Source organism: Pangasianodon hypophthalmus, chromosome 29 (genome assembly GCF_027358585.1).
Source record: "Pangasianodon hypophthalmus isolate fPanHyp1 chromosome 29, fPanHyp1.pri, whole genome shotgun sequence".
Classification (NCBI taxonomy): Eukaryota; Metazoa; Chordata; class Actinopteri; order Siluriformes; family Pangasiidae; genus Pangasianodon; species Pangasianodon hypophthalmus.
In genome coordinates, this window is record NC_069738.1 from 15,216,251 (window position 1) to 15,228,582 (window position 12,332).

A 12,332-nucleotide genomic window follows, 5' to 3' on the forward strand; every position below is an offset into this window, starting at 1 on the left:
AGAGAGTTGGAAGTATGAGAACCCACAAGGCCTCTCAGCGTTTGCCATGCTTCAGTCTGAGCTCCAGGAAGAAAAAAGGAGGGGTAGTCCAGGGTAAAGTGCGCATCCGCTCCCTGCCGGGGGCATTCCTGGTGCTGGGGATGATAGTGGTGGTTGTTGGCACAACGCTGGCAGTGGTGGGGTATTGGCCATACCGGGTGCAACGATCAGCAGTAGGTTCAGTGACTAAGAGCCCCTCTCAGGGATCCAACTGGGGCCTTGGAGCCAAAGGGCTGTTCTCAACGGCGAGTCTGATTCACACTGACAGGATGAAACTACTGGGTCCCGTTATTATGGGAGTGGGACTATTTATTCTCATCTGTGCTAACACAGTACTATATGAGAATCGGGACAAAGAGACTCAAATTCTGCTGTCTGAGATGCAGAGTGTGATGTGTACCATGTCTACTGTGCCCTCAGCAGACTTCACGCAAGTAAACTCACTGATCAGGCACTACCACTGGGTTGGCAGTCTGCCTGCAGCCCACTTGAACATCTTGTGCCTTAAAGAACTGGCCTCCTCTGATCCATTGCTGCAGGCCAAGACCACAGAAGAAGAGAGAGTTTCACTTCAGAGAGAAGTGATGCACACTGAGGTCCTTCGTCATCAAGAGTCTATGTTCATCTCCTCTATTCATTCATCAGACTCCTGCAACTCCAGCAAAGGAGTCATCAGCACTTACCTGGATGTAGAAAAGGGAGAAGACTGTGGCCCCCAGCCAGGGGGTCACTGTAACCTCAACAAGTACCTGACTTCGTCCTTTATGTCTACCCCAGAGGGGGAGGACTGGGAGCTAACCATGGTCCCTCCAAGGCGCTCCCATAGTATGAGTTATAGAACTAACTCACACACATTGTCCAAGCCCTTAGTACACTTGGAGGAAAGGGCAGTGCAGAATACGCGTTGCCTTAAACAGTTCCCACAGTCATGCATCTCTGAGGTATGTGTGAATCAGCCAGGGATTAGCACAAAAACTCTTGACTTGGACCTTGCACCTGTGGAGGGTCAGAAGCACCACAGTTGGCCTTGACCTGATCGTGGATATGCTAGGATGCATCTCAAACAATCTGGAATGGTTTTTCACTTTGGGTCTGAATTATCTGGTTACCCAAGCTCAGCCATTATCCAAAATGGAGCAGATTCTTTACTTGTTTTGACATCTGTGGAGTATAAAGATATGCTGTGGTCAGCACCATCTATTTTGCAGTGCATTCTAGGATCTATAAACAGACCTATTGGACAAACCAACAGTCAAATGTATTGGATAGGAAATGCAACACTGTGTGACCAAAGACAACTTGACAGATTGCCCCATTTCTGTGTCAGTTGGACAATAACAAAAAGGACTCTGCTTGTCACTGTAGCCAAACCTTTGCTTCTTTCCAGGACATCTTCAGTAGCATAGAGCACAGTCTATGCTTTATAAGTACTAACCTCCCCAAAAGGGTTTTTGACTGATGGTACTTTAAGTTTCTGACCTAGTGAACTTGCGTGAGGATGTGTTTTCATTAAAGACTACAAACTTCTGTAAGTTGCTCTGGATAAGGGAGCTAAATGCCTTCAGTGTAAATGTAAATGTATCAGTTTGAAGATTATAGATACAATATAAAAAGGGCTTTCATTGGATTTGTGTGCAGACATCAATGCTATAAATATCTACAGGACTGTTTATTTAACCAAAGACAAAGAGAAAAACTGTATGTTTTTGTCCATTATCAGGTTGTCAATAACAAAACTTTATTAGTTCTTTTTTAGATTTGCAACGGGGAACATTTCCATCTTAGCCAGTACCTTTGATTGTAGTATTCATGACCTATACTCCTAAAGCTACCTCTCCCCCTGCTCCACAACGCAGCAGTAAAAGAACAGCATAGAAGGGAAAGATAAACGATCATACTGGCTATGTTATTAAAGTACACCCTGGACATGTTTTGCCTGTTTTATTCACACTGTGCAAAACATTTGTTTTCTAATTAATGCAGAGAAGATCTGTTAAAAAATACATTGAGCTCAGTTCATAAATATATGGAGCTCAGTTCATGAGCTTAGTTTTGATGATTATTTCATGTCACAAAACATACTGTTCAATAAAATGTTATTTGTATAGTGCTTTTAAAAATAGACATTTTCAGAAGGCAACTTTACAGAAATCCGGGTGCAGATTTAGAAGTGGTATCTTCGGGGTGATGCCAGATAGTGGGATTTATAAATCATTACTTATCTGCAGTTGTTTGCTATTAAGTCAAACAGTATGGAGTGTGTTTAAAGTATGTGCTAAGTAGGGAATTAGAGTCCTGGAATAAGCACAGGAAAATCTTTATAGTTACAGCATTTCTTAGGTATAAATCTATAGTATATGGTGAGACTTGGGCATGAACTGTTTTGGGAAGTGCAATCTTTAGTGTGTCCATGTGGGATCGTTCACAGCATCAGAGAATGACAAGTGCAGAAAGCTCCAAGCAGAAGAAGTAGCAGGAGGAATCAGGCCGGTCCAAAGGGAGAGAGGCGTCACATCAGCAGAAATGTGTCAGGACCAGTGGCATCACACCAGGCAGCCGAATTACATCTACAGAGAGAGAGAGAAACAGATTATTAGGTATGCTCTTATCTTGCAGTGGTTTAAAATGTTTTTACAGCTTTGAGCTAATCACATCTGAAGTTAGAATGACATGGTATTCAGAAACTTTACCCACAGAAGTGGGGTGATTGGTGTGTTGAGTGCTTTTGCCGAATGAACACTTATTCTTATGGTGTATTTTGATAAATGATATGATGTATTTTTGCAAATCACTGAGAATATGACTAAGAAAATTAAGACTCAGTACTAAAATCACACTTATGCCGACCTGTGGCTAATGTGTGCTTCAATCTTAAGCCTTGATGCATGACTTTGCATGCTTGTGCAAAAGCAGCTGCAATGCGAGTGGCATCTTCTGCGTACTTTATGCGCATCTGGAGGATCAAATGCGACTTCTGCTAGACGGCACATCAGAGCCAAGCGTCCCTGTGTGTAGTATCCAATTTAGCAGTTTTAAGCACAGCAATGTTAAGACACACTGATGAGCTCTGTCTTGCTTACAACTTTCTGCCATCTTTGTGATTGCTATCATGAGCTGTGTCTCAAATTGAAAACTCTGACCTTACATTTAAAAGTACTGACTAATCTAGAAAATCCAGAAGACTGGTACGTAAAACAGAGCTTTTGGCAGGTTTGAAGGCTACATAAAAGTTTTTCAAAAAGCAAACGCTGACCGTAATCGTTAAATCAGGCATAGTACTCAATAATGGTCGAGAATAGTACACAAGTATGTCATTTAAGACACAATGCTAGGTTGTTTAGTTTAGTTGCATACCTGTGTCAGTATATTGCCCTCACTGTTGCACCACATGGACGGATAACATTCATTTTGGAGGACGTGCATAAGCCACGCTCCAAAAGACCGCAGAACATGCGCGGCAGCCATCTTGTGTACACATACGTATACTTTAAAGCAAGTTTAATTCAGGCTTTGGAAAAAAAAGGGTTCCTTAAGTGTTCCTTAAGGGCTCATTGGATAATTAAGTATAGGTCTTGGAACCCTTTCTGAAGGGGGAATGGGTTCTACAGAGAATCTTTAAGAGTTTCCTCAGAGGGAAAACTGAAGTTTTCTAAGTTTTCTTTTTAGCTGGTTATTAGCTATTTGGGGTGACAGGAGAATGTGCAGCGTTTCTAAATTGCATATTGTTGTATGTTCGTGTATGTTCAGGCAGTAAAACTGTAAACATATTCCTAAAGCAGTTGTAATACTTTTGTAGGCATTAAAAACATTAATAATTTATTATACTACATATGTTACTTTTAATGGGTTAATATGTTTAGGGCTACTTTAAGATGACTGTTATTGCATGCAGTAATGTGCATTTTCCCTCCAGTAGGCAGAGCTTAATTAAACTCTCCTGGCTGCTTGGAGAAGGTCCAAGTCAACTTTGTTTTCAAATCCATCTGTCTGTTGTTTTGTGTTTTCTGTATGCTGCATGTGTGTTTTGATTGTACGCTAAACAACATCTGTATTCTGATCGATGGTACATGTCCACCAACCACTGAACTGAATTTCATATCTGTGTTCCAAATAAAGGCAAAGCAAAAAATTTGCTTTCCTACCTTTTATAAAAGGGCTAAAATATTTATTTTTGTGGTTGTTACTTTCACTGTTGCTATGTGTGTAAAAGGTCAGGCATGATGCTTGCATCCTATCTTCACAGTGACATGTGCTGTGTCATTCACAACATCACACGCTCTGGCTACATAAAATATGTCAATGCATCAACCAATGAGTTATAAATATTGCACAGAGAAAGGGCTCTCTCAGGTGCTTCAGAGAGATTCACCACACTCTGTTTGGTTTGTCATTGGAGACATTACTGGCCATTAAAACAGCTGATTACAATATATATTGCATGATAGTGCTGGAAAACATACACTGGTTTGGCCAAAAGGGTGTGGACACCTGACCATCATGTCTTCCTGGAGCTCGCTTTGTGCACATTGTCATGCTGGAACAGGTTTGGGCCTCTTAGTTCCAGTGAAGGGAAACTGTAATGCTACAGCACACAGAGACGTTCTATACAACTGTGTGTTTCTGACGTTGTGGTAACAGTTTGGAGAAGAAGCCCATATGGGTGTGATGGTCAGGGGTGCACATACTTTTAGCTATATTGTCCAGCATTTGTTAAGATAGCCTGTAGCTCAATATATAAAAACATACTTTTACAGTGAATTTATTTGCATTCAGCTACATTCACGTAATTTGGCTATATTTATTAGAAAATGTTTATTAATGTACAACAGTTTGTCAAAGCAATCTAAATTTTATTTTAAGTTTAATTTAAAGAAATGTGAAGTGGAAGATGAGGCAGGAGTAGAAGAAGAAATTCCTCCACTGTAATTATCCTCAGTAGTGTACTTCTCTGAGGCCAACTTGTCCCCTCTTATTAGACTTTATAGTTTCTTCCGGGCATGTAAGCCGCCTCTTATGATCTTTTTTCATTAAATTGGTCGTTTACAAGATGGCTTTAGCAGTTCTTACAGCCTGTAAAGCTGGCTTGCTAATTCCTTCAGACTGAAGGAGTGAGCCTGAAGGAAGATCCACATCTGTGCATTTGTGAATGAACACTTCCTCTTATTTATTTCTGTCTAACAATATACTAGCTATTATTTCGAATTAATTTTTCAGGGAGTGTTTGACAGTGGTACTGGACTAAGTTGTGCTTGCAGAGGTTTTTGCTCCTAGTATGGAGTTGTGCATATTACCTTTAAATTTCTGTTGGATTATAAACAAACCCGAAGCTTTTTTATGTGGATGCGAGTTTTAAGCAATGTGTCATGTAGCTCAGAGCGTTGGGTGTAAGGATGTTCACATGTTTTTCTCAGTGTGTGTGCATCTGTGAGCAGGCGATTTGTGGCCTAAAGCTGGTTGTAATTTGTTTTTACTGCTGCCGGTCTCTGAGGCACAGTTTTATTCCCCTGTATTTAGCAGTCAATAGGATCCAGGTGTAGACATAAGACACAGCAACAAGCTGAAATGCTGCACAGCAGGGGTTTACTTTAACTCAGCCTTCCTACTTCTCCAACAATATATAAATCTGTATTTCACATTCTTGAGGGTTAAACAGTAGAGACACAGAAAAGTTTATGTGTGTGTATGTGTTAGTTTCCTGCACTGAGTGTCTGAGATCGCTGAAGCTTCATGTGAAATCACCATTCACTCTGGGGCCTTGAAAAACCAGTGAGCGGAAAATTAGTGAGCAGAATAAATATCAACTTACAATGGAAAACTTTTACCCAAACATTTTCTGGAAAGATGAAGAGAATATGAAGAGGAAACAAGTTAGCATTAAAGGAGAAATTTAAGTAAAGACTTGTGCTGATGAGCTTTTTCATTCATTCCTCTTCAGTAAGTGCTTTTTCCGGGTCAGAATGGCGGTGGATCCAGAGCCTATCTGAAGAGCACATCCTGAATGTGACACTAGTCCATCTCAGTGTACCATGGACACCACACACACTTTCACACACCTAGGGCCAATATAGAGTAGCCATTCCACCCATCAGCAGGTTTTTGGGAAGTTTGGAGGAGAACCCTGAGGAAACCCACATGGATACGGGTCGAACTGGGGACCCTGGAGCTTTGAGGCAACAATGCTACCCACCACTGTGCCACCCGTCGTCTTATTCCAATAGACTATTTTTTCTCTTTAAAATGCTGTGCAACTGACAGCAGCAAGGAGAAGGAGTGGCTTTTGTTTTTTATTTTCTTTCTTATTTACTTTATTTATTACTGTATGCCCTTTAAGTGGGCATTCGCATGCCACCAACCCCAGGCAAGTATTTACTTCTGAGTAGGAACTGAGAAGAAATCTCTCTGTGCTGGTCTAAACAATACAAAGCTGAGAAAAAAATTATTTGACAATCAATATCCAATTAACAAGGACAGGATCGCATCTCCAATTGCTTGACAATCAAGTTGTGACTTGTTGCACTAGCCCTCAGGCATTCTAGCCTAGACTATGTGTGCATGTATTTTGGAGGGAACATTGAAGAAATAGAGTGTACTGTATTTGTTCAGATTTTTCATTTCGTATCAGTTAGATATCAACTAATTCACCTAAATCAGAGCTATCGCTAATGTCTGAATGGCTCCAGAAGCAGAAGTGGGGGCTGTAAGAGGCTCAGGTTGCTCTTTGGTAATAAAATGCTGCAATATGCAAGAAGTGCAGAAGATGTCCTTGCACTGCCATGTAATCTGAGATGACAACATTATAAAACATCCCAGTTTAATTGAATGAACTTTGTATAGATTTACAGGAGCCAGGGATGGTCTTCATATTAGAATATATGTGTCAAGATTTCCTCCTCAGAAGGAGCCATCTACATACCAATTACTGCTCTCCGAATTGAGTGCAGTATCATTTATATGGTATGGTATAGGTAGCCTCTATAAGTTCATTGCTACAACCATCTTTATCTCTTTTCTATTTTCATCCTACTGAAAGTGGACTTCAAAGATACTATCAGATAATTGTTTGGTACTTGTTTGGGAGCATCTTCGACAGACACTCTGGAACCTTGCCCTCACTTCAGCCTAACAGCGGTAGTGATGCTTACAGACTATGAGAATAATTAACTGTTAACTATCTCTTACCTTCTCCTGAGTGCATTGTTGCAGCAGGGAGTCCCCTAAAAAGAAAAAATTAAGTGCCTTTGCTGGAGCAGAGGGCTTGGCAGCTCGGCCTCCTAGAAAGAGAAAAATGAGCACCTTTACTGCATATCGGAGGGCAGAGTATGGGGATTGGCAGCATGTATGAACCAAATTCAAAAGCTGTTGAATGCAACAATGCAGAGCTTGAAGGAGCTTAGGACATCTGCCTCACGTAGAGGTAGACCGCGATGTACTCCTAGGTGATTTCAGCCATCACCTTTATGCAAACTGCCGGATATAAAATTTAAATTGGTGGTGAGGAAAAAATCCCTGAGGAGAAAAGAGGAAGAAACCTTGAGAGGGACCAGACTCATCTGGGTGACACCGGATATTGAGAATATAAATCATTTCTCTTCTGTAACTGTATACTATAGAGTCAAGTAGTGGGAAGTGTGTTGAAAGGAGCTTGAGTATGAACTTTACGTCTATTGTATCAAACTGAAGTTATCAGTGTCCTCTTTGCAGGACACTTGAGTTCTTCCACACCAACCTTAACACACCATGGCTTCATGGAGCTCGCTTTAGTTCCAGTGAAGGGAAATTGTAATGCTAATTGTGTGCTTCCAACTTTGTGGAAACAGTTTGGGAAAGAACCACATATAGATGTGATGGTCAGGTGTCCACATACTTTTATATATAGCCTTTATTAGCCATGGTACAGCACCCCTGGATCAGAGCCTTGCTCAAGAGCCCAACAGTGGCAGCTGGGGCTTGAGCCCTCAACTTTCTGGCCCTAAAATCTTGGATGGAAGCAGCAGTGCCTCTGGTGAGTGTACTCCTAGCTCTCAACAACCATCATGGTCCTTTTTATGTACTAGGACTCACAGTACCCATTGATAAATGTTCCAATGGGTACATTGGAACATCACCTTCAGGACAACTGAAGGCCCCAGTGAGGATTGAACTCACAACCCCTGGTTTACAAGACCAGTGCTCTAACCACTGAGCTATGGAGGAGCTGACTTGGCATTCAGTGAGAATGATCTTTCTAGCTCTGTTTTAATGCATGGCCTCACTGGAGTCACGCCCTGTTCCAACTGTGGGAGCTCTGAGGGGTTCCTCAGTCACAGGTAGGGGTGATTGGATTAATGAAAGGAAGTCTAGGAGATGTGTTTTTAGAGACTCACTCCCCCCCAGAAACAGTTTTGCAGTGCTTGAGGTAGTTGATGAGGGCAGTATGTCTGAGCGTGGGCAACAGAACTTCATGGATGTGGAATCGTTTAGTAAACACTTTGCTATGAATACATGGCATAAAGATTGGTGCTTATGTCCGATGCAGTAATATGCTCTGGCCTAATCCCTATGCAGTGGCGCTGTAGTTTACAGCAGGTTATGGTCAATGAACTGCTGGATGTCCAGGTGGTGCTCCTAAATCAATGTGGGCTTCATAGATAATTGGAGTAGTTTTGAGGACAAGGCTGGCCTGTTAGGGTGGGCCTAGTTAATCGGGGACAATCCAGAGCCGAGGCCAGGGAGCAACCAAACAGGCTAAACCGACCGTCTGCTAGCACTGAGTCGACACTGAGGTTCCACTATACCGAGACTGTATCTGTTCCCCGAGCTAAACAAAAAAACCTCAGAAAATTTGTTTTAGTAACCTAAGTAACATATAATTAAATCATACTGAATGCAAAGCCAGCACCTTTGATCTGAAGCTAAGACTGTTGAATATTAGATCTCTTTAGCTTTTTACTATCAGGAGTTTGATGTACTGTGTTTAACAGAAACGTGGATTAAACCAAATGAGTTTGTAGCATTAAATGAAGCTAGTCCTCCTGGATACAGTTACATACATCAGCCCCGTCTAACTGGCAGAGGAAGAGGAGGCGTCGCAGTTATTTATAATGATAATCTAGGCGTCACACAAAAACCAACATGTTTGAAGTTTTTTATACCAACATAACATACGTAGGCGAAGTTCTGCTAATTATTATTTACAGACCCCCAGGGCCATGTTCTGAATTCCTTTGTGAATTTGTGGATTTGATCTCAAACCTGGTTGTTTCTTTAGACAAAGCTTTAACTGTTGGAGACTTTAATATTCTCCAATATTTAATAGCTTTCTGATTACATAATAACTCTGGATGACCTTTCTGTTTCAACATGTGCAGCAGTATAAGACCTTGGTGTGATTATTGACTCCAGTCTTTCATTTGAAGCTCATGTAGATTATATTAGTAGAATAGCCTTCTTACATCTCAGAAGTTTTGCTAAGATAAAAATATATAATGTCACTACATGATGCAGAAAAACTAATTCATGCTTTTGTTACCTCTAGGTTGGATTATTGTAATGCCTTACTGTCTGGATGTTCCAGTAGGAGCATAAACAAGCTCCAGTTAGTCCAGAATGCAGCAGCAAGAATTCTTACTAGAACCAGAAGATATGACCACATCACCCCTATCTTATCCACACTGCACTGGCTCCCAATCAAATTTCGTATTGATTATAAAATACTACTGTTAACCTATAAAGCACTGAATGGTCTCGTACCACAGTACCTGAGCGAACTTTTGGTCTTTTATGATCCGCCACGCCTACTCAGATCAAAAGGTGCAGGCAATAGTTTTTTTCTTAGGTACAGGAGCAGGTCTGGAGGGTTCACAGGCATAGAGTGTTGTGGTGAACTGGGATGTTTGGATGCTGTCGCCCCCCCACTCTCACGTGTTCACTCGGGTTTGTTGATGGTGGAGAGGCTGGAGCTTCATGTCCCAGGACTTGCTCATGTCTGTGTTAGCTTCTGGCTCTCCCTTTTAGTTATGCTGTCGCAGCTAGTCTTGCTGGAGTCCCTGCTTGCACTCTGCACACAGTGTACATATTCTTTAACCATTATGTGACAGTTAGCATACCTAACAATCTCTCTCTCTCTCTCTCTCTCTTTCTCTCTCTCTCTTTCTCTCTGACTATATAGTGCACAGTTATAGAAGGGAATGATTTATAATGGCACTATCCGGTGTCACCCAGATGAGGATGCGTTCCCTTTGAGTCTGGTTCTTCTCAAGGTTTCTTCCTCATGTCGTCTCAGGGAGTTTTTCCGCACCACTGTCACCTCATATAAATTTAAAATTTATATCATGAATTTATATATTTCTGTAAAAATGTCCATTGTTAAAAGCACTATACAAATAAAATTGAATCAAATTGAATTATTTAATAAAATGGACTTCTATAACTGTATACTATAGAGTCAAGCAGTGCTAAGTATGTTAAAAGGAGCTTGAGTATGAGTATCATTAGAGTTTTAACTTTAAGTCTGTTGTCTCAAACTGAAGTTATCAGTGTCCTCTGCGCAGGACACTCGAGTTCTTCCACACCAACCTTAACACACCATGCTTCATGGAGCTTGCTTTGGTTTCAGTGAAGGGAAATTGTAATGCTACACATACAATTGTGTGCTTCCAACTTTGTGGTAACAGTTTGGGAAAGAATCACATATGGACATGATAGTCAGGTTTTAGCCTTTATTTGTCACATATCCTTAGCAGTATAGTGAAATTCTTCTTTTCTTCACATATCTCAGCTCGTTAGGAAGCTGGGATCAGACCGCAGGGTCAGCCATGGTACAGCACCCCTGGATCAGAGCCTTGCTCAAAAGGCAGCTGGGGCTTGAGCCTTTGACTTTCTGATCGGTAACCCAGAGCCTTAACTGTTGAGCCACCATGGCCGTAAAACCTCAGGTGAGTGAACACCTAGCTCTCAACAACCTGCTTGGTCCATTTAGGTACTAGTACACATGGATAAATGTACCACATAGGCCCTCAGGTAACCAGCTGAAGGCCCCAGTGAGGATTGAACTCACGACCCCTGGTTTACAAGACCAGTGCTCTAACCACTGAGCTATGGAGCCCTGTATTCAGTTGCTTCAGGTAGTTACAGTCACAAGCAAATAATTTCATGAGGAAGTTACTTACTCTGACACAAAACGAGAGGTGAGTGTTGAGTGCTGGTGACTATTGTGAGAAATATTATGATTAATGGCATTGCAGTGTTGTGTTTTCCAGATGCTAATGTGCTGGGTATGTATATGCAGTTTGCCTCACTGTTAAAGGAGATAGCAGTTCACTTCTATTGTTGTTGTTGTTGTTGATGATGTTGTTGTTCCTGTTCCCATGGGCAAAATAACACACTGCCTAGGAAGTCAGAAAGTTTTATAGGAACATTTTAGAACTTAGGTGAAGACTGTTGTGGGTTCAGGCTCTAAAATGATTGTCACTGGCCCATTGCCCTGCCTTAAAATGGGCTTAGAATCATTTAGTAAACACTTTGCTTTGAATACGTGACATAAAGATTGGTGCTTATGTAATAAAATGGACTTCTTTGAATGAATATCTTTGACTTGTTTTGGCTTGCCTGTGATTCACTGGCATCCCACCCAGGTTGTACTTATACCCAGGGCTCCCAGTATAGAGCCACCACAACTCTAATCAGGATAAAGTGCTTACTCAGAGTGAGTGAGTAATGTTTTGGCCGAGGCCTGTATTTTGCAAGAAAGATGGGGACCATTTCAGTCTCAGAGGCTCTTCTGTGTTGTCAAGTCAAGTGGAGTTTATTGTCATTTCAACCATATACAGCCAGTTATACAGAGTGAAACGAAACAACGCTCCTCCAAGACCTGCATAAGACAAACACATAACAACACAGAACTACAAGGGACTACATAAATTTATACATAAAGTGCACAAGTGCAAACATGCAGACAGCACAAGACAGTACAGTGACTACTGGGATAGACAATGGGCACAGTAAGTCCCAGTGCAGCGCCGACCAGCACACAGTTCTATCTGAAAGTGAATCTAGTGAGAATAGTGCAAAGAGTACAAGAGTACAATAAGAAGTAGCTGAAATAGTGTAAACATAAGAGTAGCAGCCTATGTACAGTATAATAAATATTGTAGCAGCATAATGTAATGTGCAAAAACTTGCAAAAAAATTTGCAAAGAGGATGGAGGATGCTCAGTTGTGTGTGTGTGTGTGTGTGTGTTCCTTCAGTCCAGTTTCTGAGTATTGAGGAGTCTGATGGTTTGGGGGAAGAAACTATTGCACAGTCTGGTCGTGAG

At 41.4% G+C, this 12,332-nt stretch overlaps 1 protein-coding gene and 2 non-coding genes across 3 annotated transcripts; 1 reads left to right on the forward strand and 2 right to left on the reverse strand.

The window, feature by feature from the left end:
• On the forward strand, positions 1 to 5,014 carry tmem200b (transmembrane protein 200B). Its single transcript, XM_053231218.1, has one exon. The coding sequence runs from the start codon at positions 15 to 17 to the stop codon at positions 1,068 to 1,070; it is 1,056 nt and encodes a 351-aa protein (XP_053087193.1). The 5' UTR covers positions 1 to 14; the 3' UTR covers positions 1,071 to 5,014.
• Positions 5,015 to 8,159: 3,145 nt separating this feature from the next.
• trnat-ugu (transfer RNA threonine (anticodon UGU)) lies at positions 8,160 to 8,235 on the reverse strand. Its single transcript has one exon. It is a non-coding gene; the product is annotated as a tRNA-Thr (tRNA).
• Positions 8,236 to 11,049: 2,814 nt separating this feature from the next.
• On the reverse strand, positions 11,050 to 11,122 carry trnat-ugu (transfer RNA threonine (anticodon UGU)). The gene has a single exon. It is a non-coding gene; the product is annotated as a tRNA-Thr (tRNA).
• Between the last annotated feature and the right edge of the window lie 1,210 nt (positions 11,123 to 12,332).

What these genes read in the sequence shown, in the direction of transcription:
- tmem200b (XM_053231218.1), top strand. Translation starts at nt 15, where the DNA reads ATGAGAACCCACAAGGCCTCTCAGCGTTTGCCATGCTTCAGTCTGAGC.